The sequence below is a fragment of the Delphinus delphis genome, chromosome 1, assembly GCF_949987515.2.
Source record: "Delphinus delphis chromosome 1, mDelDel1.2, whole genome shotgun sequence".
Classification (NCBI taxonomy): domain Eukaryota; kingdom Metazoa; phylum Chordata; class Mammalia; order Artiodactyla; family Delphinidae; genus Delphinus; species Delphinus delphis.
Window position 1 is genome coordinate 150,476,965 of NC_082683.1, and position 26,160 is coordinate 150,503,124.

Consider the following 26,160-nt stretch of genomic DNA (forward strand, 5'->3'; position numbering starts at 1 on the left):
AAGATGCAGACCTACTAGAGAATGGATTTGAGGATACGGGGAGGGGGAAGGGTAAGCTGGGACAAAGTGAGAGAGTGGCATGGACATATATACACTACCAAACATAAAGTAGATAGCTAGTGGGAAGCAGCCACATAGCACAGGGAGATCAGCTTGGTGCTTTGTGACCACCTAGAGGGGTGGGATAGGAAGGGTGGGAGGGAGGGAGATGCAAGAGGGAAGAGATATGGGGACATATGTATATGTATAACTGATTCACTTTGTTATAAAGCAGAAACTAACACACCATTGTAAAGCAATTATACTCTAATAAAGATGTTAAAAAAAATAAAATAAAAAATCCTTCAGTCTTAATGTATTTGCCTGGAGTTGCAAAAATGCAGTGTTAACATTGATATCAAAAACACTTTCAGCGAATTCCTAAACAGACGCAAACACTCTCATCTAATATACTTCAAAACAATGTCTATAGACAGAGCAATACTGTTCCAATTCAAATGAAATCAAGCCAAGGGGTGCAGAGCTTTCTCAATGGAATCTAAGAGAATGGTAGTCAAGCCCTAAGCTTCAGAGGAAGCGAGAAGTAGATAAAGGTCTGATAAACTTTGTTCATTTATTTGCCTTTCCCCCTTTTATTTGGTCTGTTGTCATCTAGAAAGGGATTTACGAGTATCTCAAAGCAGAAGATCAAGTGCAGGCAAGACCTTGCACTAACTTGCCTGGAACCCTACGCTACGAGCTACAGGGCGAGAAACCACAACCCCCAAAAGGCCTTGCGGGCCTGGGGCGGGGCCGTCCCGTGGATTGGTTGTCCTGCATCTCCAGGCAAGGGATGATTGGCCAGCCCTGGGAATGGAGTGAGACTAAGGCAGTTGCGGGAATTAGAGCAGTGACAGGCCGAAGATCGCCGGCTGGGTATTTAGGTCCAAACTCCAGCCCGCCGACTGGCAGCGAGGAATTGAGAGAAACATGGCTCGGCCGTACGTTTGCCTGCTGACCCTGGCGGCTGTGCTACTGCTAGGTATCGCCGCCGTCTCCAGATCGAAGGGCCTGCGGGGCAAGGGCAAGGGGCATCAGAGGGCGCCGCGAATCCCTTCTCAGTTCAGCCAAGAGGAGCGCGTCGCAATGAAGGAGGCTCTGAAAGGTGAACCTGGGTCCCCTTCACCACTTATTCTCATATATAGGTCGCTGTCTCCTCGGGCCAACCCGCGACTCCCTTCTGCCGCCACAGAGGTCGGCTACTCGAGCTCGAGCTCCGCAACACCCCACCGCCGAGCCCTGGCCCCATTCACGGCACCTCGTGCCCGGCTTGGGGAGCCCATTCTTCTCCTAGACCTGGCTTCTGGGGACTCCAGCGTTCCCAGCCTACCCTGGAAGCTTCAACTTTGCCCTTATCCACACTACCCCACCCCCACCTCCGCTTGCCTGGAGCACGGGGTTTGGCCACAATCTCATCTCTTTTGGAAGAGATGGCTGCCAGTGTGTCAGGGGGTCATCACTGCCTTGGGGAGGACGGGGCAGGGCAAAGAATCCCTCCAACTCCTGCGTGAAATCTCTGGCCCCACCCCTGCTGGAGGTTGGACTGGATACCCTCCTCCCTCATTTGGGGGGTGTTACCCCATCACTGCCCAGCTCCTCTGACTGCCCCCTTGAATTCAGGCTGAGGGTACTGATCACTGCCAATGTAGGACTTGCTGGAAGATGGGGATTCTTGCCCCTCTCCAGGTCTCCTCCTTAGGTGAAGTGATAAAGGAAGGGTCTAACGTCTTTTTAAATGGCACAATTTTAGGGATCTGAGGGTGCAGTCCCTTAACCTGACACTGGAGGGGACCCCCTAAACTCTTCCCCCCACACTCGAGGTTTCTGTGTGGAGGGGGAGTAGGGAGATCTAAGCTGTGGTGTGAAAGGGTAGGGAGAGATGCTGGGGGTGAGGGTGCTGTGTTCTAGACCCCTCATATTATCCCAGTATCCCCTGCCCCCCCTTCCCTCACCCCATGCCCCCAGTTCTGTGGCAAATCCAGATTGTGAAAATGTACAATAAATGTGTAATGAGTAAAAAAAAAAAAATACAACAGCTTTTAACTTTGAGAGTTTTCACTTGTTAAATCACTTAAGACTAAATAATCTGAATTTTATCTACAGATAAGGGAAATTGAAGTTTAGGTCAGTTAAATGATCTTCCCCAGCACCCCGCACCTTGGAGTAAGCACTGGGTGACAACATCTAGTGCCTGTAGTTTCTAGATGGCTCCAAAAAGAGGTGTGGGAGTATTGCCGGGGTGTGAGATGTTCCTAATTTCTTCTCCTAAAGGACATCTCTCCCCTAGACCGCAAACCAAGGCTAAAAATTTATTTACCTTCCCAATCTGCATTTTCCAGGAGAAAAGAAGAAAGTTTCTGTTGAGTGCTAGATCCTGTGGTATAATGAGATCCTTCCTCACCATTGGGCTTAACGCCAGTCTTTTCCCTTCCATTAAGTGATGGATTAAAAGAAACTGCCTACGTAAACATGTGCCGGCAGATGCAAAAGCTAGCCCTCATTGTTAAATATAAATTGTGTTTGTGCTGGAGCGATAGGCCTGGGAGGCAGAGCAGGGCTTTCCCAAAGCATCATAGTATAAATAGTTCTCTGAAGGGCATTGGGCAAGCAGCTCACTAGAGTCTCCCTGCACAGAAGAAAGCAAAAGCTAGATTAGAACCTAAAAAAGGGGCCTCATAGCAACATGGCTTAGAATGCTGAGCAGGGGACAAAACACCTGAGTTCAGAACTTGAGTCTGCCTCTCCATCTCATGTAGGCAGTTTTAGTCTTTTTGAACCTTGGCTTCCCCAACTATGTGGTAGGCTATGACGCAGGGTTGACTCTTAGCAAAACTGAGTACAGAAGTCAGAGGCCCTCCCTTGACATCAAGCTGCCCTGGGTGCATTTGTTCCCAGTGTTTTCGGACAGCCATCTAATCAAATAATTTCATGATCCATGTGTTTCTGCGCCCCTCCTCCCCCCCCCCCACCCCCGCTGTTTGCATTTGATAGTGGAACTCTTTAAGAATGTAAAGCCTTCACCAAGGGATCAACCTAGTGGCAACTCAGCAACTGAGACTTCCGGGTAGAGTGGATGAGATTGTTTATGACTGAAGAGCTTGTTCGGGAGCTTCTAAATCCACCCCTTCCCAGGCATCATGTGCCCAAAAAGCTGGCCTTGGCTGAGAGAACAGTGAGACTCTGGATGAGCCAGTCTAAGAGGAATATGCCTACTCTCTGTACAGAAAAGCACACAAAGCTTCATTCTCGTAGGGACCCAGGACAGCGGGCTCCTTAGATTCATTGAAGGGAGGGTGGCTTCAGAGGCAGAGTGAGACCTTAGAAGCAATTTATAGCAGCTTCCCACTCAGGGTCAGGATATAAAATCTACTCCTGTCTGACCTCCCCCACCCCATCCCATCTCGGACTTTATTTTCCTTTAAGAACCATATTAGCCTAAATAAATTCAAAGAACTTGAGTTTAAATCCCAGTTCTACTGCTTGTTTCTGGACGGTCTTGAGCAGCTCACCTAACGCCTGTAAGCTTGTTTCCTCAGTTTCGAATAAGGGAAAACGACAGTGCCTACCTCAAAGGATTGTATTGCCCTCCACCATAAGATAATGAATGCAAGAGAACTTTTTATGTACAGAGGGCTGTGGAAAAATCAATGGTTGTTATCATCTTCCATCTCTGACTCTGATAGGTGCCGTCCAGATTCCAACAGTGTCTTTCAGCCCCGAGGAGCTCAACACGACAGCCCTGGCTCAGTTTGGAGAATACATTCATAAAGGTCAGCCACAAACTGTGCACAAGGGGCAGGAGAGGTAGCGCTGGAGACACGGTGCTTTTACGAAGTGATAAAGAAGTTTAATTTGTGACTGACCACGGGCAACCTAATTTGTATGGGCCTCTTTTGACCAAAGTTTGTACATAGTGGGGAGCAATAGAAGGGAGAGTCCAGGACTTAGAGTGGACACAGAGTAGAGACTATAGATTTGCCCTTTGAAGAACCAAGGCACATAGCTGTTGGGTTGGAGTTTGAACTCTCCCAATCTTTGCCCTAAATATGTCAGTCAATACATATAATCTAATCAAAAGGTAGGACTAGGAATTCCTTCTCCCATAGTTGCCAGAACTATGCTCCATGCTCCTCCCACTCCTACCTCCATACACATACCTACAGCCCACACATGTGCACATCCCACCTACCCAAGCCCTACTCCAGATTCATTACTAACACGTTTCTGAGCTTCTAGGCAGTCGACAGCTTTGAACTATCACATCAGTCCTCTCCCCCTACCCCACTGCCCATGAGCTAAAGAAATATGGGTCAACGGAAAAAAGGAGACTTGGAGCTCCCCCTCCCCATAGAAAAAGCTCATGGAAAGTAGTGAGGCCACTTTCCTAAATCAAATAAAAAACAGCCCCCCTCAAGTCTCAGGCGGGAGGGGCTGGCAAAGGCACGGCAAGTAGCCCCCTCTCTAACACTCTGGGGACGGGTGGATCTGGGATCAATCCAGCAGGCTGAAAGTCTTTACTAAATAGGAAATAAAAATCAGGAAAGAAATGTACAGTAAGAGTAGACTAGGTAAGCTGGCTGACAAGAAAAAAGCATATTCTTTGTTTTTGTTTGGTTGGTTGGTTTTAGGTATCCACAGAGGTATATATGGATTCTTCCAACACAGCCCAGAGGGAGATCAAAGTTCTTTCTCCCATGTTTCTAAGGCCGCCTGTGTTAATACTTATCTATAACCAGAATAGTTGACCCTGGGAACACCCACACCTGCACACAAAATTGTGGTCATATGCTAGACAGAATAATCTTTTATCTCCATATAACACAAACATTAAAAGTATTATTTTGTAAAAGAAAACTATCTCTGATTTTTTAATATATATATAGTGGTCATGTTTGGTTCCAAGTAATTTGGATACTGGGGCCTATTATATTTAAAATTTAACACAGTCTTCATCTCCGTCATCCTGTAACGTGTATTTGTGACAACATTAGAGGTCAGACCAAGCCAGATATTGAGCTCTTATCTGTCATAAGGGTGGGGTCTTGATATGCAGGTTATTACACAGTAATAGCACATTATAATATAGGGAAGAGGTATTTCAGAGATTGGGCAAATCAGGAATCAGACTGGCTTTGTACCAGAAGGCTTCCTAAAGGAGGCTGCATGTTTTAAAGGGAAAAGAAAAAAGCAGGGAGAATCAAATGGTAGGAAAACCAAAAGCAACTGTTGAATCTGGCTTTCTCTCATTGCTTTTCATCTCTCTGCTTCTAGTCTTTCCTACTGTGTTCAAAACCAGCTTTATCCAGCATGAAGCTGTGGGAGAGTACAGCCACCTGTTCACTGTCCAAGGCTCAGACCCCAGCCTGCAGCCCTACATGCTCCTCGCTCACATTGATGTGGTGCCTGCCCCTGACGAAGGCTGGGACGTGCCCCCGTTCTCTGGGTTGGAGAGTGATGGCTTCATCTATGGTCGAGGCACACTGGACAACAAGAACTCTCTTATGGTCTTGAAACGCTATGTTCCCTCTGCCTTGGAGTCCTAAAGATTAACCCAGGAGGGGGGTGCTTGGCTAACCCCTGGGAGGCAGGAGGCTATGGTAGAAAGAACCTAGGCTTCAGGATACCTCGGTTCCAGTCATCAGTTTGTTACTTCCCTAGGCCCCGATTTCTCAAGTGTGAAATAGGGATTAGAGCAGATGATCCCCAGGTACCCTTTCAGCTCTGACACTGATAAATTTATGCTTTTCTCTAGGTGGTAAAAGTTTCATGCAGAGCTCTGCTTCCCTACATCCCATCCCCTGGGACCATTTTAATTTGTTCTCTCCAAAGAGAGTCTATCACATCCTAGTCCCATCAGCCCTATTGCCAGCAGCCAAATGTCTCTGATGCCCGTTGGTGCCACACCTTAGAGAATAAGCCTTTCTCCTCTTCCATTGTCCTTCTGTCCCCCAGGCAATCCTGCAGGCCTTGGAGCTTCTGCTGATCAGAAACTACATCCCCCGAAGATCTTTCTTCATCGCTCTGGGCCATGATGAGGAGGTAGAACCCCCTCATCCTATACCTATCTCTGGGTCCCCTATTGGGGGAGGGAGTATGCTTCGCCCTGGTCTGGTTTGCCCGGCTGCACTGTCTCCAGGATATGGCGTGGTAATTTGCCAACTTCTCTGTGTATCTGTCGCCAGAAATATCTAAGGACTTTGACCAAAATGCAGATGCCCGGGCTCTGTGCCATAGATCCGAATTTGTTGTTTTTTAAAGACTTTTTTTTTTTTTTTGCGTTACGTGGACCCCCCCACTGCTGCGGCCTCTCCCGCTGTGCGGGCCCAGTGGCCACGGCCCACGGGCCCAGCCGCTCCGCGGCACGCGGATCCTCCCGGACCAGGACACAAACCCGCGCCCCCTGCAACGGCAGGCAGACCCTCAACCACTGCGCCACCAGGGAAGCCCAAGACTTTTTTTCTTAAGAGCAGTTTTAGGTTCACAGCAGAAATGAGAAGATACAGAGATTTCCCTTATTTGCACAAATGCACAGCCTCTGCCAATATCAACATCCCCCACCAGAGTGGTATGTTAGTTACAAATGATGAACCTACACATCATAATCACCCAAAGCTATAGTTTACATTAGGGTTCACTCTTGGTGTTGTACATTCTATGGGTTTGGAAAAATGTGTAATAACATATATGGTATCATTATGGTGTCATACATATTTTCACTGCCCTAAGAAGCCTCTGTGTTCTGCCAATTCATCCCTCTCTCCTTCCCCCAAACCCTGGCAACCACTGATCTTTTTACTGTCTCTATAATTTTGTCTTTTCTAGAATGTTATATAGTTGGAATTATACAGTATATAGTCTTTTCAGATTGGCTTCTTTCACTTAGTGATATGCATAGATCTGAATTTTTAACAGACTCCCTGGTAATACCTGAGGCAGGCACGTAATCCATCAGATACGCCTAGAGAAGGACTGGTGTGATGGGAAGAGAAATAACAGGGAGATCAACGAATGTGTTTTATTTCCAGTGATGCCACTTGCTTTGACCCTGGGCAAATCACTTCACGCTCTGGGTCCCAGTCTCTTCCCTTGTGAAATGAGGGGCATTGGGCCCTTCCAGCTCTGACACTCCAGGATTCTGTGAGGCAGGATTGTCAAGGGCCCTGCCCCCCAGGAAGAAGCCTGGGTGGGGAGGCTCTGGAGCCCCCAGCTATGCTGAATGGGTCTCTATGAGCTACCTCTGGAGGTCAGGCTGAGAAGGACTGTGGCTCTGGGTTCAATGTCTGCAGGTATCAGGGGTAAAGGGGGCTCAGAAGATCTCAGCCCTCCTACAGGCAAGGGGCATCCAGCTAGCCTTCATTGTGGATGAGGGGAGCTTCATCTTGGATGGTTTCATTCCCAACCTCCAGAAGCCCTTTGCCATGTGAGTAAAGCACCCCAGCCCCCAGCTTGGAAGGCGTTCTCACCCCATTAGAGTTGACCTCAGCCTGGTGTCTCTAGACCATGCGAAACAACTCTTTATTTTACTCCTCTTGCTTTAATCACCCCGATCTTCGACCAGGTCTGGGCTTCCCTTTCCCTTCCTCCTCTAGAGTACATTTTGTTAAGCAGCATGAAGCTGACCTCCTGGCCCACCAGACACTGCACAGATGGGCCTGGGGCCTATGGGATCATTCAGGGTGGGAGGAGGTCAGGAGGGCCCTCTCTGACCCTCTCCTACAGGGTTTCAGTCTCCGAGAAGGGTGCAATTGACCTCATGCTGCAAGTAAACATGACTCCAGGCCATTCTTCAGCTCCTCCAAAGGAAACAAGCATTGGCATCCTCGCAGCTGCTGTCAGCCGGTAAGCAATTCCTGGCCCTGCTCCCTTGCCAGACTCAGGCTGGAAGACCTGGCATTTTCCCACTTTGAGTGTGAGGAAGCTAAGCTTCTTGTCCTGAAGCTGGGCTGAGAAGCCGCCATGGGGGCTGCGGGAAGGACAGTGGGTTAGACATCAGAAGAGGATCTATCCATTATGGCAAGTAAGGGCCAGCAGGCAAAAGCTAGGTTAGGTAGCTGGAACAGTCCAAAGTCCAGGCCTGAAGTTAGAGCTCACAAGCTGGAAAAGAACTGTCTAAATTCTCCACCTGCCCTGGCAAGATAACTAAGGCAAATAAAGGCTGCTGGCTGTGGGTCCGGGTCTATAACAGCAGAGCTTACCTCTGGCCGGTTTTCTTGCAGAGTAGGAAGAGGAATTATATTCATTCATTTAAATATTTAACTATCTACCATGTTCAAGACTTTGTGCCCAGTGATGGGCATACAGACAGTCCCTTTCCTCTAGGAACTCAACAGTTAGCGAAAGAGACTGACAATTTGGCTGCAGTGTGGTAGGTGCAATGAGACTGGGGGTGCCTACCTTGGGCTTGGTAGACAGGGACGGCCCCACTTGTGCTTTGAGATCTTGGAACGGTTGGATTGGTGGAGGTGATGGGGAGGTGAGTGGGAGGCCTCCTGGCCAGGCCTGTTGAAACATCCTATCTCTCTCCTTCTCTTCAGACTCTGCTGGTCTTAGACTGAGTTGAGTGAGTCTTGAGAGCTCCATTTCTCTTCCAGACTGGAGCAGACACCAATGCCAAACATGTTTGGAGGCGGGCCGTTCAAGATGGCATTGCAGCAGCTGGCAAACGAGGTATGAGAAGGAATCTCGCAGACCCCTTGTCAGCTGTGGAAGAGGAAGAAAGGGTGGCGGACAAGTTGCCTTTCGAGTAATAAAGGAGCCCTACTGCTGACCAGTGCTCTGCCCATTCTCCCCTGTTCCCAGCCTGTGGCTGAGCCCAAGATGTGGGGATCCAGCTTGTTCTTTGGGGCTCTTGGTGCTCAGGCTGAGAACCTGAGATCTAACACCGGGCAGCCTGAGGGAGCTGGTTCCCACTCATCCTTGAGGCTACTGCCAAGTGCCCTCAAGGCAGATCCAAAGTAGGGAGAGACGCAGGCCCCAGAACAGTGAGCCTGTTATGCTGACCCCTCTGAAATCCTGCTGACCTGCTGCTTTCCCTTTCAGTTCCCCTTCCCGACCAACATAGTCCTGAGCAACCTGTGGCTATTTCAGCCCCTTGTAAGCAGGTAAAGTTTTATCTTTCTGTCCCTCATATCCCCCACCCCAAACCTACCCACTTCCCAGTCCCCTCTCTTTGGCTTAACTGGGCCTGACGAACCATCCCTCAGCCACCAGACACTACATCTAATTCGTACATAGGACATCCCTCCTTGTCTTAAAGATCTCCAAGGTTCAGGAAAGGGGGTAGTCCAACAACCCATTCTTTCTTTCCATTGTACAATGTCTTACCTTAGTCCTTCTGCTTTAGGTTGATGGAGAGGAATTACATAACCAATGCACTGGTCAGGACCACCACGGCACTCACCATGTTCAATGCAGGGGTCAAGGTAACACCACCTGGTTCCTCCCACACACCCCTCCATCCCTTGGCTTTATCTCCTGGCTTCTCCTTCCTTCTCTGGTTACAATTTGAATAGTAGGAAGGCCCAGTGCTGAACTGTCCTGTGTCATCAGATGGGTAAGCCTCAAGAGCAAGCGTTCTAAGCTGACGTCTACAAACTCCGTGAAATTGCTGGACAAGTTTCATATATGTGCATTTCAGAGGCCCCCTCAGGTTCTCTGGGTCTGTACCCCTTCAAAAAAACAACCATTACGCTGGTGTGAAGAGGCATTATTTGGGAGTTAATTCTTGTGACCTATACTCATTCAACATGTAATATATTAATTTAGCATTTTGGTCACATAGGCTTAAAGATTCCCAACCTCCCTACCACCTTTGTATTATTCTTCCTCATATTTTGGAAGATTTATTCACCTCACAAATTAATGAATGATGAATATATTTTCCCCTAGTGTTACCCTGAATTGAATGAGAGAAACTCACCTGCCATTTAAAAAATCTATAACATTTGTGATATACATAACACTTAAAATACATACACTGTCATTCCCCAAAATACAGTAAATATTGGGTGGCCTTTGCAAACGTAAATTCTATGAGGTTTACTTTTTTTTTGGCCACGCAGCGAGGCTTGTGGGATCCTAGTTCCCCGACCAGGGATCAAACCCCGGGCCCTCAGCAGTGAGAGCGCAGAGTCCTAACCACTGGACCACCAGGAAACGCCCGAGGTTTACATTTTATAGAAATAAGTTTCAGGTGAACCACTACTTTGATAATTTTTTTTCCAAGAACTACTTTTCAGCAAATTGGTCTACTTCCAGTTGGACCAGCCACTAAGGGGCTTGTCTGTTTGAACTAGCCACGCTAGCTCGCCTGGGCTGAGGCCTTTCTGAAATCTGGAAAGGAGTTAGACCATTCCAATTTCTACCAGTACCACCAGCACACATTCAAGGAGCACCATTCACCTAGAATACAGTGTGGCCTTGTGGAGCCCTGGTACTGTGCAGCCCGGGTTGAGTGTAAGTGAATGGTGCCTCAGAATTCACTCCTGACGTAACTGTGTGTGTCAGCCAGGCCCGAGTGTGTCTGGCGTGTCAGCCAGGCCCGAGCTGGCTTCACCAGCTGCCTAGAGAGTTCACCAAAATAACAGTACTGTGTCCTTGCATTTGAATGGTGTTTTTATCTGTCCAGAATACTTTCACATTTGTTATTCCATTTGGTCCTCCTCACAGAGGATTATTGCCCCAATTGCCAATTGAAAGACAGAGACACAAAGAGGTTGTCATTATTCAAAATCACATGGCTAATTTATAACAGCCAGTTCTCCTGTCCCTAGCCTGGTGCTTTTTTTGCACGATACCAGTTCAAAGAAAGATAGGCAATTGGGGAATCTGTTCTCTCGCGGGCTCTGGGGAAAAATTCCCTCCATAGCTTAACTCTCTTCTCCAATTAGTCTTGGATTTTTCCTGGTCAAACAGAGAACAGAGTCAAATTTTGCAGCTGGATGTGGGAAATCACCATCACCGTCACCACCACCATTATCATGATCAACCCCCTGAGAGCCATGATGGGGCCTCAGATGCTCTGGGTGCCCTGTCCTGAGTAAGGACTAACGCTGACCGCTGCAGAAATGTCCTGGGTGCCCTGGGAAAGAGCACACGCAGAAGACTGCCTGTGACACTACATGGGGCCAAAGCAGAGGTGTCCGTGCACTCCCAGAGAAAGCAGTCTTTCTCTGAGCATCTCTCTGTGACCCCCTCCAGGACCAAGAAGCATGAAAGTCTGGCCTGAAGCAGAGACACACCTCTAGCGTTGAACACATGTCAAGGGCCCAGAGAAGACAGGGGCTGACTGAAAAAATTAAGCCTTGGATTTTTCAATCAAATCAGCTTCCTCTCCCCTTGCAGGTGGTAGTTGGCACTTCCTGGGCAGGGGTCAGGTGTGGGGGGCTTGAAGTCGGCTCAGCCAGGATTTGTGGGTCTCTCTCTAGGTGAATGTCATCCCCCCTGTGGCCCAGGCCACCGTCAACTTCCGAATTCACCCTGCACAGACAGTCCAGGAGGTACGTACCATGTGTTCCTGACAACTGAGTCAGCATCAGTGAGATGTGTCTGTCGGGACTGCGGTGGAGCTGCAATCCCAGGGCTGGCCCAGGCTCTCATTTGTTCAATGATTTTTCAAAGGCTTCCTATGTGCCAGGTGCTTGGCTGGGATAGGAGATCTCTGGCTTGGGGGAACTTGGAGTCTGGGGATGGGAGATGAATGATAATAATAAGTGACAAATAGGAAATGATAACAATAGTAGCAAACACAGGCAGTGAACTTTCTGTGCTCTTGGCACTGTTCTCAGGTAGACATGTACTCATTTAATCCCTACAACCACTCTATGAAGTAGGCAATATATTATCCTCATTTAACAGGGAAAACAGAGGCACAGATAAACAGAGGAGGTAAATAACATGCCCAGGATTATACATCCAGCACTAGTTCCGGAGTCTGTGCTTTTAGCCACTACACTATACTTGGATTATAACAAATAGGGCTGAACAAATTACCACAGGACCAGTGCACAGAAGGGGGCTGATGCTACCTCTGAGGATCAAGAAAGTCTTTTGTGATCACTAGAAATTTGAACTGGGACTTAAAGACAAATAGGACTTTGCTAGAAGTAAGACATTCAGAATTCAAATAAAGTCTAAAGAGTTGGATAACTTGGGGGAGAAGTAATGGAAGATGAAAATGGAGTTGTAGTTTGGGGATCAAGGCCTTGTATGCCATGCCGAGGAGTTTGGGCTCTAATCTGTGGACAAAAGGGAACTTTCAGAGGTCTTCAAACAGGGCTGTGATAGACTCAGATTCTTTTTTAGGGAGACAGTGCTAGTGGTGATGCTGAGGAAGCCCTGGAGTAAGAAGAAACAGTTAAGCTGTTACAACATCTCAGGCAGTGGGTATAGAGGTTTGAACTAAGGCTGTGGTCATGGGGTGAAGAAGGTACCCACCAGAGGTGGGTGTGAGAGTTGGGTTCAGCAGGTCGCTGTGTGTAATGGATGTGGGGTGAGTGAAAGACAGGATGGCCCCACGGTTTTAAACCTGGGTAGTTGGCCAGGTGCTGATGCCTTTAACCAAGATTGGGAATTCAGGAAGAAGAGCAAGTTCACAGAGAAATAAAAGGGTTTAGAAATTTGAGAAGCTTCTAATATATTAATAGGCAAGTATAAATACCTCAGATCTAGAGAAAGAATGAACTAGAGATAGAGGCTGGAGTATTATTAATTGAAACCTCTACAGCCAATAAAATCCCGCGGGAAGGGTGTGTGAAGTCTGGAGAGAAGAGGGTTGCGGACAGCGCCTTGCAATGTTCTGCTATGAATATCAATTTTAAAATTATAAAAATGAATGTATAATTGCAAACCATGATGAGTGCTATGAGGAAAGGGGGCCGGGTGCTATCACAGAATATAACAAGGAACCAGACCTTGTCTGTGGGGTCAGGCAAGGCTTCCCTAAGGATGTGATATTTGAACTGAAAGCTAAAGGGTGAAAAGAAATACACAGAATGTTTGACATCTGTAGGAAAGGCTAGCTTATTTAAACATCAGGTTGAGCTAAAAAGAATTTCGAAGGTAAATCTGATCCTTCTGAAAAGGATCAAAAAAAGCAACCTAACAACTGTCAGATGAATAATATGTTCCAGGATTAAGCAAGGTAAGGGTCAGGTCATCGAGGGTCTGCCACATTTAGACTTCTGTGGTCCTTTCTCCCTGGGGCCTTCCCTACAGAGGATGTTGTGTGTCCTCACACAGGGCGGGAGGCACACCCCTCATTGCAGGGGTTGGGGGGATGAGTTGACAGCCAGCCCAGAGTCACCCAGCATTGGCAGGGATCTGGGACAGTGTAAGCCCTGGGCTCTGCTGCTTTTCATCCAGTGCCAACCTTTGTCCTCTCCCTGGGGACTCATGGGACCAGGAAATCACTGAATTCCCCTCACTGAGCTTCTTTCCACCAGTTTTTTTTCCATCCTCATTCCAACTCCATGCCCTTTCCACGGGCTGTTTTCCACCAGCTGGGGCTTTCATCTCCCCAGGTTCTGGCACTCTTCCCTCCTCTCCAGTCCCCTGCCACAGTGGCCTTCCTTCCCGGCCTATCTCGTGAAATCTCCGGAATCCTTAGGCCCATCCTGCTCACCTGCCCCAGGGAGGAATGCAAAGCCCCTGTCATCCCAAAAGCACGCAGCACCTCTTTGTCCTGGTCACTCCTCTCCCTCGTGCCCCATTCCATGCATCAGGGACACTCCCTGCTGGTCTGAGGGCCGAGGGTGCAGAGCCTTGCGCTGGATCCGATGGAAACGTAAATGGCTCCCAGAGCCCTCTTCCTCCATCTTTAGCTGGTCTCTCCCATGTCGTGGATGTAGATAGGTCTCCGGCACCCATCTGTGCGGAACAAGCGCCTTCAGAAATGTAACAGGCTTCCATGTAGAAAGGAAAGTTTGTTCTGCATGGGCCTCAGGGAGTAGAAATAAGGCCACTGGGAGATACTTCAGGGAGCCCCCACTTAAAGGAGAGTTTTGGAGTATGGCATCTTGGATGGTAATGAGCTTCTCAGAGGCTGGATGTCCACCTATCTAGAGTGTTTTACAGAAAATTCCTTTCTTCCTTCACTGATTCATTCACCAAGTGTTTACTGAGTGGCCACTATGGGCTAGACATTCTTCCAAGCACTTGGGAAAATGGCGAACAAGCCAAGATTCCCATTCTAAAGGGGCTTAGGTGCTAGTGGGTAGAGACAGCAGTAAGCAAGCGATCAAACTGAAACCCAAGAAGGAGCAAAGACCTGGGGGCAGCATTCAGGTAGCAAGAGCACAGGCCTCTAATCTCAACAGAGATGAAATCCTGCTGATGTGTCTTGTACTATTTTATCCTGTGGACTCTACAGAATATTTAAAAAATAAATAAAAAGAGGTGGGGGGGAGGTTAGATGCTACAGGAAGCCATATCTCAGTTCATTATTAGGAAGACATTCATAACAGGTTGTTCAAAGGTGGAATATATTAAAACACATGACGGTGAGCTTTCCACCCCTGGAAATATTCAAGGACAAGCTGATGACAGCCTGTCACAGACGATCTAATGAACAGCCTTTCAGTAGGATAGAAGCTGGTCTTGCTAACTCTAAAAGACCTTACCAATTTTAAGTACACATTGTCCTTGCCTTCAACGAATTTATCATTCACTTGAGAGGAAAATACAGCTTCGCATAAAATAGAAAAGAGCTCAGAGAAATGAGGGATCAATGTGCTCTACAGTGACCCTTGAGGTCCCTCTTACCATTGATGAGTCCCTTCTCTTAGTCCCATCCTTGTGCCTCTGATTATTGCCCAGGGTGGTCCCTCCATTCTAAACAGGCAAATAACAGCTACCATACATGGAGTGCCAGGAACCAGCCTAAGCACGTTACATATATTCCGGTAGTGGTAACAACCACCTTACCAGGTAGGTGCTACTATTATCCTCCTGTTAACAGATGAGCAAGCTGAGGCACAGAGGTTAAGCAGCTTGCCGAACATCACACAGCAGTAAGTGGCTGTCTGTGGCACAAAGTTCGGTGTTACTCCTCAGTTTTTGTACATGCCCCTCTCCATGCTCAGACTGCCTCTTGCCTCTTCTCCATCAGTTTCGTATCCTTCCTTCAAATTCTGGCTCAAAATTCATACCACAAAGGAATCCATCTTAAATGCACACCACACTCTTGCTGGCTCTGCTCCACGCCACCTCAACCTGTAGGTACTTTGGAAGCAGTAAAGCAGCATCCCGGTTAAGTCAGACCACGTTCAGATACCCAGCCCAGCAATACCAACTGGATAAACCTTGGGCAAAAGCTCCTTAATGAGACAACTCCCATTGTTACTTTTATGGGTTCACATCTTTTAAAATGTGTGTATCCAACGTTCATTGCATGCCTTTTATGTTCTTCGTACTAGAAATACAAAAATGAGGTGTTTGGGTCAGGACCTATCCTAACAGCTGGTGGGAAACCTGGGCTCTTGTGCTCATTGAGGGTGGTCCAATCTGTGTGCCGTCTTCAATTTCTGGAGGCAGGAACCTTAAAGTGAGTTGGGACAGGGAGCAGCAGACACTTCTGGGGATGACTTCAGGAACCTTTCCAGTGGGTCAAGAATATATCCAGACTATATATTAATTCTTGTAGCAGAGTATTAGGGACATAAGTGCTAGAGTGAAAATAAGCTCTGACAAGTGAATTGGCTCCTACCCCTAATCCAACAGCAGGGAATTTGGTTTGCTTTAAATGGTGGTTTCGAAGCCAGAAGTAGGAACCCTCATTTTCTTCCCAGACTCAGCTCATAGCATGCTTCTAGGGGACACTGACCTAAAAGTGGTCTTCTTGAGATAATGCCCCCAAGCTGTGAGACAGACACTCCCCTTTCTAGGGCAGAGACAGTTCTAAAACAACTGCTGATCAGATGGGTTGAGACTACTGCTGGGACTTTCCCTGGGTGGCTGAGTGGGCTTGGGGGGCCACCCTAAGTCAGCTTCCTGGTCCATTCCCACATGGCTCCACGGGACCTGATCCTCAGGGTCTGGTCTACATCCTGCCTGGGACCAGGACTTTTGCTGAGTTCAGCTCTAGTTATTTCAGACTGAATTTTCTAGAAGCTTCCTCAGGTTCCTTCCTGAGGAAAGGAGGCACAGAGGGAAAACTTGAATACCAGTCCCCCAACTCCTGACTTCTTGTCTGTTGAGCTCATCTTCCTGGCTCCAGTGCAGTCGGTTTCAAAGAGGAAGCAGGGATGCCCAGAGAGAAGAAAGAAAGAAAGTATATGACCCTGTCACCATCCGTCAGAGACTCTCCCTGGCTGAAGTGAGGTCATCACATCTATCCCCCTGTCTCGAGATGGTTGAGATTTCCACTGTGCTGTCTCTTCTACATTTTCACCCAGCCCATGGTTCTCAACCCAAGGGAAAGGACCCAATTTCCTGATTTTCCAATCCCCCACCTGCCTCGTGGCTGTTAAGGCAACCTCCCAAACATTTAACCTAAATCTACCATGCTGTAGATTTCCAGGAAGACCAGCCCTTCTATCTCCTACAACCAGTCGGCTGAAATTGAGGTCCCAGTGCCAAAATGAGTCTCCTCTGTAAACTCCAGGGCTCTGCCTTGCTGGAGAGAAATCAAGACTGTTTAAATTCATACAGTACTTGGATAGCAGATTAATAAATCGAACTCCCTTTGTTTCCTCCCTCAAGGTCCTAAAACTAGCCAAGGACATTGTGGCTGATGACCGGATCCAGTTCCACGTGTTGAATGCCTTTGACCCCCTGCCTGTCAGCCCCTCTGATGATCAGGCCTTGGGCTACCAGCTGCTCCGCCAGACCATACAGTCTGTCTTCCCGGAAGTCAACATTGTTGCCCCAGGTAATGACTTCATCAGCTGTGGCTGGGGGGAGGGGGAGCTGGAACTGTATCCTGTCTAATATCCACTGCCCCACCCCCACCCCAGCTGTTCAGCCTGGAAACAGCTGGCTGCTTCCTCTCCTGATGGGACTGGAGCTGTATTTTCCCCTCTGAGTAGAAGTGAAAAAGCAAACAGGAAAGGATCAGAAACAATAAATTAGGTCAGCCAAGCCTGGGTCCTTGCTTAACCTAGGCCAGCCAGTCTGGCATGGAGGAGAGGATCGGCTCCGACTCCCCCTCCTCTGGAGGAGCCCCAGAGGGGGCCAGGTTCCCCATCTGGTTCTGATCCATTCTAGGATAGCAGTTCAGCAACAGAGCTCAAAATCCGCAGCCCAGAAACTCCTCCTGGCTGTACCATCTGAATTAACCTCCTTCACCTCTCCCAGTAGCAGCGCCGCTACACCCCTTTCCCAGTCTTCTGACGTACCTTCCAAGTCTATGCTGTATAGACGGTGGTTCTCAAATTTAACAGGAGAAGAGGATCACCTAGGGAATTTATTAAAATGCAGGTTACCTGGACCCACTCCCAAGGATTCAGGTTAACCAGCTCTGGAGAGGACCCTGGAATCTGCCTTTTTAACAAATACTCCAGGGGATTCTGACACTGGAATGATGACTGACCACAGTTTGAGAATCTGTGGTCTGTGATGTGAGGAAGAGATGCTCTGATGTGAAGACCTGTGTTCACTTTCCTTTTATCTAGCTTTAATCATGGATTCTCTCATTTTCTAAGCTAATATTAATACTTAGGACCTGCCCCTGTGCTAGGCATGGGCCCTTAAAGAGATTACAGTGAAATTCTGCACCCATAAGCTCCTCGGGTGTGGGGAAAAAGAGCAGCCTTGTTTTTTAATCAACTTAAATCAGATCCACTCCTCAGAAATTCAACCTCAGACATTATTGAAGCCTCCAAGCACCACCACCACCACCTGAATCAGGCCCTTGGGGTCTTATGCGATAGCATAGCATCAGGATCCCTTAGTCTGTGGTCATCGGTCCTTGTGGTTGCCTCTGAGACATCCATTATCCTGGCCACAAGGTCACTTCAGGTTGCAGATTTCCTCGGATTCCCTGGCCTGTCCAGGGGGTGAGATCTTTGACTCTAGACCCAAGAACATACCCTGAATGTACCCTCTGAGATTTGCCACCTGCTTGGACTCCTGCCACAGAGCGGGGCCTGGGTCCCCACCACCTAGGAACCCTCGCTTGCACACTCCCAGATTCTCCTCTCTTGGCCCTCAAAGGCTCCCTATCTTACCCTCTCCTTTCTGGGGCACCTGCCATAATCCCATCAACAGAGTTGGGCTTTTACAGAATAAAGATAGGCAGGCATCAACTGGCAGAAATCCCCAAAGCCAGGAATTGTGAAGGGGCTGATTATCCATTTAAAATCAGGAGTGAAAAGTAGAACAAAACACAAATTACCATCGCAGATCATCCCACCACACTTTAACTGATGTTCCAGGGGGTCTTTCTTTAAAGAACACTCCTACTGGGGAATGGGGTGACCTGCTACCTTCAGGAGAGGGGGACACTAGAGAGTATCCTGGGACTTTCCAAACCTGAAGTTTGACTCTAGGAAGACAGAGTCATCCTTCAGAGGGCAAGAATAATAGGAAATTATGTTCTACTTGAAGAAGATTGCATTTTATAGCAGTAAAATTCCCCCAGAGAGTGTTTATTTCTGACCTGGGTGATACACAAGAAAACTCAGGCAATAAGGAAGATGTACTTAGATTTCTGGATATCTAGATTTCTAGAGTAACCTGGCTATGGGTATGAAATGATGCTGTTGGCCTCCATGGTCATCACGGAGAGAGGGCACTTTGGACCATTCAAGGGATGTCTCATGAATGCCTTTGGGAAGATAGCCCATGTTCCTGGCTGAAGTGGTGTTTTAGAAAGGTTTTGAGAATGGGTAGCCTGAAGGACAAAAATTCATAGTCTCAGCCTTCCAAGGAAGGGCCAGACATCTTCTGTGGTGACACAGGGGTCCCAGTTTCCCAGGTAGCCCACCTGCCACCACTTCCCTGGCTTGGCTGCTCACATAAAGCCCCATTCCTCTTGATTCTTCCTTTCTAGGTACTTGTATTGGCAACACAGACAGCAGACACTATACGAACCTTACCACTGGCATCTACCGGTTCAACCCCATCTACCTGCAGCCTCAGAGCTTCAGCAGGTGAGTGAATGGAACAGGTTTGGACAGCTTGGTGGAGAGAGGAGATACATCTGACCTGTCCCTTTCCCACACCGTTCTTCTGACAGTCCACAGAATGGGAGAAACCCAGGGTTTGCACAAACTAAAATAAAGATATTATGGAACCCAACTGGCCAATTTTCCTGAGCACCAGAGTCTTGCCACTCCCCAGAATGAGTGGGAATTGGTGACTGTTTTCAGGGATGGAGATAATCAGATGACCGGAGAGAACCTGGAAGAATTAGGACCCTTGAGCGCTAATCCCACCTCTTCCTCCCTTTGAGAGAGTGCTTCCCCTCTGGATCTCATTTTCTCCCCCAAGAGGGGGTACTCCAGAGTTCTCAATTTCCAGTCAGTGAAATGCAGACACATTTGAGGTCAAAGGTGGGCTTGTGCTTTGAATTCTCAAAAGAAAGCACAGTGTAGGAGTCTGAGACCTACGCACTAATTTCAACTACTGCATGTGAATTACTACTTTGTGGGTTCTTCAGCAAATTTTTAGTCCTGGGGTATGGGGGGATGATTGCCATTTACCTCTCTGCTCTTTACCATATCCAGCTCCGATTTCCTCATCATAAGTCAGTTACCAATAAAACAAAAATATTTCAATATGAGCTTAAGAACAGATTTCATGGGGGGGTGTTCATTTTTTAATGGGGGTAGGGGAAGGTAGCTATTCTTTATTTCCTTTCATCTTTGAGGTTACATGTGTGGTTATGTTGTGTTGTGTTGAGGCAGGTTGTGGGCATCGGATCTGGAGGTGAAGTTCTAGGTGAAGTAGAGAAGCCATAGGTACCCTGGGCAATTGCCCTCCCTATCCACTTGTGCCCCTAGTAATGTGGGGTGGGGGGTGGCTGGCTTAGAGATAAGTCTAGCTGGAATTCTGGCCTTAGAATTAAAAGATAACTTTCCCTCAGAGGAGAAATTATCAAATGGATTCCAGAGCAGGAGATGATTTGCAGTCCCCAGGAGTTTATTATTATCTGCCCCCACTGTTCTTCGCCATGGACACGGATCCTGGAGAGATGACCAACATGTCATATGAAACCTCGCTTCCTACAAAGGGCTGCTCCCACCTTGCCCATTTCCTACCCCTGGACAGTCAAAGGCCAATGGCTTCAGGGGATGTAGGGTGGGGAGTGCTCTGTAATAACACTTGTACTAGAGCAATGGACTCTCCCGCCCAAATCTCTTTCCCTCAGCATCCACGGAATCAATGAGAAAATCTCAGTCCAAGCCTACGAGACCCAGGTGAAGTTCATCTTCGAGTTCCTCCAGAATGCTGACGCAGACCCAAGGCCAGTTCCTCACCTGCACGAACTGTGAGGTCGGGGAGCCAGCTGGATCAGGGATGGCTGATGCTGGGCCAGGACTAACCCAAGGGGGAAGCCAGTGTTGATGAAACTTTGGGTCAAAGTCACATTATACTGACCTCACCCACCTGCCTTGCTCACTCCTAAACTCACTCAACACTCAAGAACAAGGCCAGGGAGAAGGGGAAGGCCAGCAGGAGCCCGGCTTCTCCCTTCCTCCCGGCAACTCCATCCCTCAGCCAACCGGCATTTACTGCCTTCTTGTCACTACCTTAGAAGGTATCTGGCCTGTCTGTCTCACGCTGGTGATTTAACTGCTCCTTGTTAAGTCCTGACTGAACAAATGCAGATTTGAAAAATATCAACCAGATTTGACCTTCTACAAGTGTTTAATTTAGGGCACGCTTGTTGGGCTGCCTTTTCCATGGCCTATATATTTCTTCTTGCTGTAATTTCCTTTCCTCCCCCAGCCCCCGCCCCGTCATCTTGGATTGTTTAGCTGGCTCTTCATCTCTCCTCTCCTGCCCCTGCATCCCTCCCCTTATCCTCCCTTTTATTCTACCCCTGGAGGAAGACTTAGTCAAACTATGATACTCCCATAATTGCCACAACAATTGGTCAAATAAAATGGTCTATGCTGCATCAGCTGGGGGGTAAAACAGAGGCAGGGGGCTTTGGAGGAACCCCAGACCTCCTGGTTCTGGAGGCTGGAGCCTGGAGAAGAAAGCCTCTGTCCTCGGGCTCCTCCAAAGGGCTCCCTGGGCTTTGCTCCCTCCCCTGCCCTGTTCCTGCCACCTGCTGCTGCTGTCCCACCCCAGGAGGCACTAATCTGTGGAAACATTTCCCTTGCACACCCCACGGGCTGAGCTCCCAGGAGAAGGGCAGCCTCTCTCTGGAGCCCAGGACCAGCAGGACGCTGGCATCATGTCCTAATTCAGACTTATCAAAGAGAAGTAGAGGACATGGGGTGGGGGGGCTGCCTGGAGGGGCTCTGCTCTGGCTGGTGGGGCAGGGGGAGGGGCGAGCTGCCCTCCATTAGGGGACTGCAGAGCTCCTGTCTTTTTTCTCTGGAATCTAAGCCTGAGCGTATTGGAATCTGCTCAGTAGCTGTCAGGTGGGGAGCATTGAAAGGCAGCATTTCTTGGCTCAAGGCTGGGAGCTGTGCTTTGTGGATCACAAGGGAGTCAAGGTCATGGAGGGAGACACAGAGGGAGCTGAGACCTGAAAGACTCCCTCTTTTTTTCCTCTCCAGACAAGGACCTTCCATGCCTTCCTGGGGTTTGATGGCAGTGGGCTCCTTTTCCCTCCTCACAATGCCCGGCCCCTCCTGCCTGCCTGTGGATGTGAGCTGTTCTTAGGAGCTGGGGCCTAATGGAAAGTGTTAGAAACACAGTGCAGGAATTATTTGAGGTTTTCTGCTACTCCCCCTAAGATTCACATTCCTTCCCTCGCCCTCCCTTTTCTGGCCAATTCAGTACTCATTCAGCCTTTGTTAGAGGGTGAGCTGAAGAACAAAAAGGATTCTTCACATTTGGGCAGAGCTGTACAAAGTGCTTTCACAACACCTTATCTCATCGGAACCACATAAGAACCCCCGTGAAGAAGGCATCATTTTTCTTACAGAGGAGGAGTTGGTTCTCAGAGAAGTTACGCATCTAGCTGGAGGCAGTTTCAAACCCATGTCACCTGGCCCCAAGCTCATTGTTATCCCATGATCCTTTGTGACTGATGAAATCTACTTCCCACTGATTATCTTATTTAATACTGACAATCACTCCAAAGGGGTTACTGCCCCTGTTTTTAACAGATGAGGCAACTGAGGCTCAGAGGTTAAGTAATTTGTCATGCAGGTGTTAGGGGCAGAGTCTGTCTGCATCCAAAGCCTGTGCTAATAGTACTGAAGAGGAAACTGAGGCTCGGAGAAGTCATTTGCCCAGATTACACAGTTCTTAAGGGGCAGCCTTAGAATTCAAATGCAGCTCAAAAATCCCCAAGTCCAGTGCTTTTTCAGTCACACCACACTGCCTGCCCCAAGAACCTGTGGTGTCTGGCTCATTCATTCTGACCCAGGGAGATCTCAAGGACAAAGACTGTTCTACTGTTGGATTTGGTTCTTAGCTCAAGCTCTCTGTTCCCCTGGCTGACCTCTCCCTAGTCACATCTCTCCGTCCATCTGGCAGCATTCCTTACACACCCACCCCCTGCTTCTGGGTTCAGCTCTTCCCCCTTCTTGAGTTTGGGGACAGCCAGGTCTCTAATGATCTGTGGGATAACTGGGAGAAGAGTGAGCAGGGAACGCTGTCCCTGTCTGGTCTCACCACTCTCTTCAAGCATCAGAAACAATAGTGTTCTGAGCCCCCGGAGTGGGAAGGAAAGCCTTGAGAGGGAGCTGCTCCAAATCCTGTCTCTGAGAACACAGAAATTCCAGCCCTCTGTCCCCTGAAGTTTTCTGGAAAGAGCAGCTGAAAGTGCTGGCCAGAACAACGTGAGCCCTAAGATTCTGGGCAGGATGGGCCAATGAACCTGGGACTTCCCTCCACCCCTACCTTCATCCATCTGCCACTCCCCAAGTCCACCTTGAAAGAGCTTCAGCAGATAATCACAAGTGCACAGCACACCCCCATCAAGGAATTAGCTCAAGCTTCTCACTCATACCTCCCTAAGGTTGGAAGGAAGACAAAATATTCATAAGCAAAGAGAGTGGGAAAGGAAAGGAGTAAATTTTGGCTGAAGTCCCTTGATTTTGAGCCTGAGTTGCTGAAAACTTGGCCATTCTAGACCCAGTATTCTTTTCTTCCAGAGGAAATAAGAGAGACAAAGCTCCTACTGAAGAGTTGGACACTTCATTAATTTTTTCAAATTTTAAACCTAATTAAATATTTTAATAACAATGAAACTATTTGCAATTTTTGTGTTCAGTGTCCATGAGGCTATCAATAAAAAGGATAAGTATCATTTCATATATGTGACATCTAGACCTACAAATGTAAGAATGCTATAAATTACTTAATGCTACGAAATGTTCCTCAACCACCATGTGCAATGTTGCAGATATTACACTAATTCATGAGTTCCTACAAAACAAGAAATTGGGACTCAAAGAGGAGCAAGATAATGGTCGCTCAGCACTCCTGGGAAATAACATGTCGCGCAGGAACCTATTACCGTCATGCTATCCAAGAGGAAGGACTTGACAAGTCAATTTTCTTTTCCCTTAGCTAAGCACTTTGACAGCTGAATTCCTCCCTGCACTCCAAAGCTAGTCTGTCTCCAAAGTTCACAGTGACACAACACACAAACCTTCAGGGCATTTCAGATGTAATTTTTTTTTTTTTTCTGAAGACACAGGGCAATTTATGTAGAAAAGCGTTTCTCTGGGGCCTGAACTATGTTAGTCTTAGAAATATGTGTTTAGGGTGACAGGTGCTCTGTGCCAGCACTGAGTGCTGAATCCCAAGTGACAGAAACACCTCTAGGTTTTTAATAGATTTAGTTCTTTTGTGGCTGTAATCTATGGTACCTTCTAAAGCATGAAGCCCAGGGCAAGGAGCTCTCTTGCCCAGGTCTAAGAGATAAGGTCTTATTTTATATACCCGATGGTGCCCAGTCGGAGGAATCAGGAAGGCCTCTGTGGTAAGGAGGTCATGAATAAGCTAAGACTTCAAGATTGAATAAGAGTTAACAAGGCAAAGAATTGGGGAGAATGGGGTGGGGTGCGGTGGAAGATGTGCCAGACATAATAGAGTGTGCAAATGAGAGCCTGCTGCCTTCAGGAAACTGAAAGGAGGCCTGTTTGGGCCTTGTAAGTCAGGATAGGAATTCTGGAACTTGACTTAGGGACAATGGGAAAGGGAAGAATAGTTAAGAGGTTATTTTTCCTTCCTTCCATCTTTCCATCCTTCTTTTCTTCCTTTTATTCCTTCTTTCTGACACTTACACAGTGATTACTCTATTCCAGGCACTGTTCTAAATAATTGTATCTATGTATATCTATATCTAGATATAGATAGATTTGTGTGTGTATAATCATTTAATACTAATAATTACCCTAGGAAGTAGGCTGTTGCAATGTAACAGTTGAAAAATCGAGTCAGTGGATTGGAGAAAGGTAGGTGTATTAAAAAGTTATTTAGGTTAGTCATTAGGGAAATGCAAATCGAAACCACAAGAGATACCCCTTCACATCTACTAGGTTAGCCATAATTAAAAAAGAGGAAAACAACAAGTGTTGGTGAGGGTGTGGGGCAATTGGAACCCTGGTGCCTTTGCTGGCAGGAATGCAAAATGGTGCCGCTGCTGTGGAAAACTGTTTATTGTTTCCTCCAAAAGTTAAACATAGAATTACCATATCACCCAGCAATTCCACTCCTAAGCATATACTCAAAAGAACTGAAAACATGTATTCAAACAAAAGTTTGTACTCCTAGCAGTACTATTCACAATAGCCAAAAGGTGGAAACAAACCAAATGTCCATCAACAGGTGAATGGATAAACAAAATACATTGTATCCATACTGTGGACTATTAAGTCGCCATGAAAAGCAATGACACATGCTTCAACATGGATGAACCTTGAACTCATTATGTTGAGAGAAAGAAGCCAGACACAAAAGGTCACATATTACGTGGTTCCACTTTTACGAAACATCCAAAATAGGAAATCCATAGAGACAGAAATCAGGCTAGTGATTGCCAGGAGCTAGGGGGAGGGGGGAAGGGGGAGTGATTAATGATTAAGTGGTTTCCTTTTGGTGTAATGAAAATGTAACTAAATAGAGGTAATAGTTGCACAATATTGTAAACGTACTAAATGCTAACTGGATCGTATTTTTTTAAATTGAAGTATACTGATTTAAAATGTTTCACGTGTACAGAATAGTGTACACGTGAAACATTTTTCTTTCATTTTAGGTTATTCTATTTTTTTTCAGATTCTTTTCCATTATAGGTTATTACAAGATATTGAATATAGTTCCCTCTGCTATACTCGTTGTTTATTTATTTTATATATAGTAGTGTGTATCTTTTAAACCCAAATTCCTAATTTATCTCCCCCCCTTCCCCTTTGGTAATCATAAGTTTGTTTTCTATGTTGGTGAATTGTATGCTTTTATTTTATTTATTGAAGTATAGTTGATTTACAAAGTTGTGTTAATTTCTGCAGTACAACAAAGTGATTCAGTTATATATACATTCTTTTTTTAAATATTATTTTCCATTATGGTTTATCATAGGATACTGAATATAGTTCTCTGTGCTTTATAGTAGGACCTTGCTGTTTATCCATTAGCAAGTGAATTGTATGCTTTTAAATGGTTGATTTTATGTTATGTGAATTTTACCTCAATTAAAAAAAAAAATCAATCCAACAAAAAGTCTTTAGGAGGTGGAGCCAATGGATGGCACTTGGTGATTGATGGATGGTAGGGAGATGGAGAAATAGAGGAAGGAGTCAAGAATGACTCCCAGCCAGCTGACTTGAGCAAATAGGAGAGTGATTACATTTACTGAGAAGGGGAAGACTGAAGAAGGAGTAGATATCTAGGAGATGATGAGCTCCATTTCAGATATGACAAGTGGGAAGTGTTGAGGCACCCAAGTCCGGAGCTAAGAAGAAAAGTCTAAGACAAAGATATTTGGGAGTCATCAACATAGCAACATAAATTAACACTACAAGAATAAATGAGACTCAATATCTAAGG

The 26,160-nt window shown here is 47.1% G+C and overlaps 1 protein-coding gene across 2 annotated transcripts; it reads left to right on the forward strand.

Moving 5' to 3' along the window:
* Window positions 1-891: 891 nt before the first annotated feature.
* On the forward strand, window positions 892-25,843 carry PM20D1 (peptidase M20 domain containing 1). 2 transcript variants are annotated; one of them, XM_059995879.1, is made up of 14 exons: window positions 892-1,144; window positions 3,723-3,809; window positions 5,311-5,543; window positions 5,992-6,078; window positions 7,326-7,459; window positions 7,759-7,878; window positions 8,631-8,706; window positions 9,079-9,140; window positions 9,383-9,461; window positions 11,466-11,537; window positions 16,738-16,906; window positions 19,028-19,127; window positions 20,348-20,443; window positions 21,711-25,843. In XM_059995879.1, the coding sequence occupies exons 1-14, from the start codon at window positions 970-972 to the stop codon at window positions 21,814-21,816; spliced, it is 1,596 nt and encodes a 531-aa protein (XP_059851862.1). In that variant the 5' UTR covers window positions 892-969; the 3' UTR covers window positions 21,817-25,843. The 2 variants fall into 2 exon arrangements, with proteins under 2 accessions (XP_059851862.1, XP_059851869.1); XM_059995886.1 differs by lacking the exon at window positions 21,711-25,843 and having other exon boundaries at window positions 20,348-21,410.
* The last annotated feature ends 317 nt before the right edge of the window (window positions 25,844-26,160 follow it).

Excerpts from the sequence above, each read along its gene's own strand:
- PM20D1 (XM_059995879.1), top strand. The coding sequence starts at position 970 with ATGGCTCGGCCGTACGTTTGCCTGCTGACCCTGGCGGCTGTGCTACTG. Across the intron at positions 3,810-5,310 it reads TGGAGAATACATTCATAAAG|TCTTTCCTACTGTGTTCAAA; the intron begins GTCAGCCACAAA and ends CTCTGCTTCTAG. Across the intron at positions 19,128-20,347 it reads CAGCCTCAGAGCTTCAGCAG|CATCCACGGAATCAATGAGA; the intron begins GTGAGTGAATGG and ends TCTTTCCCTCAG.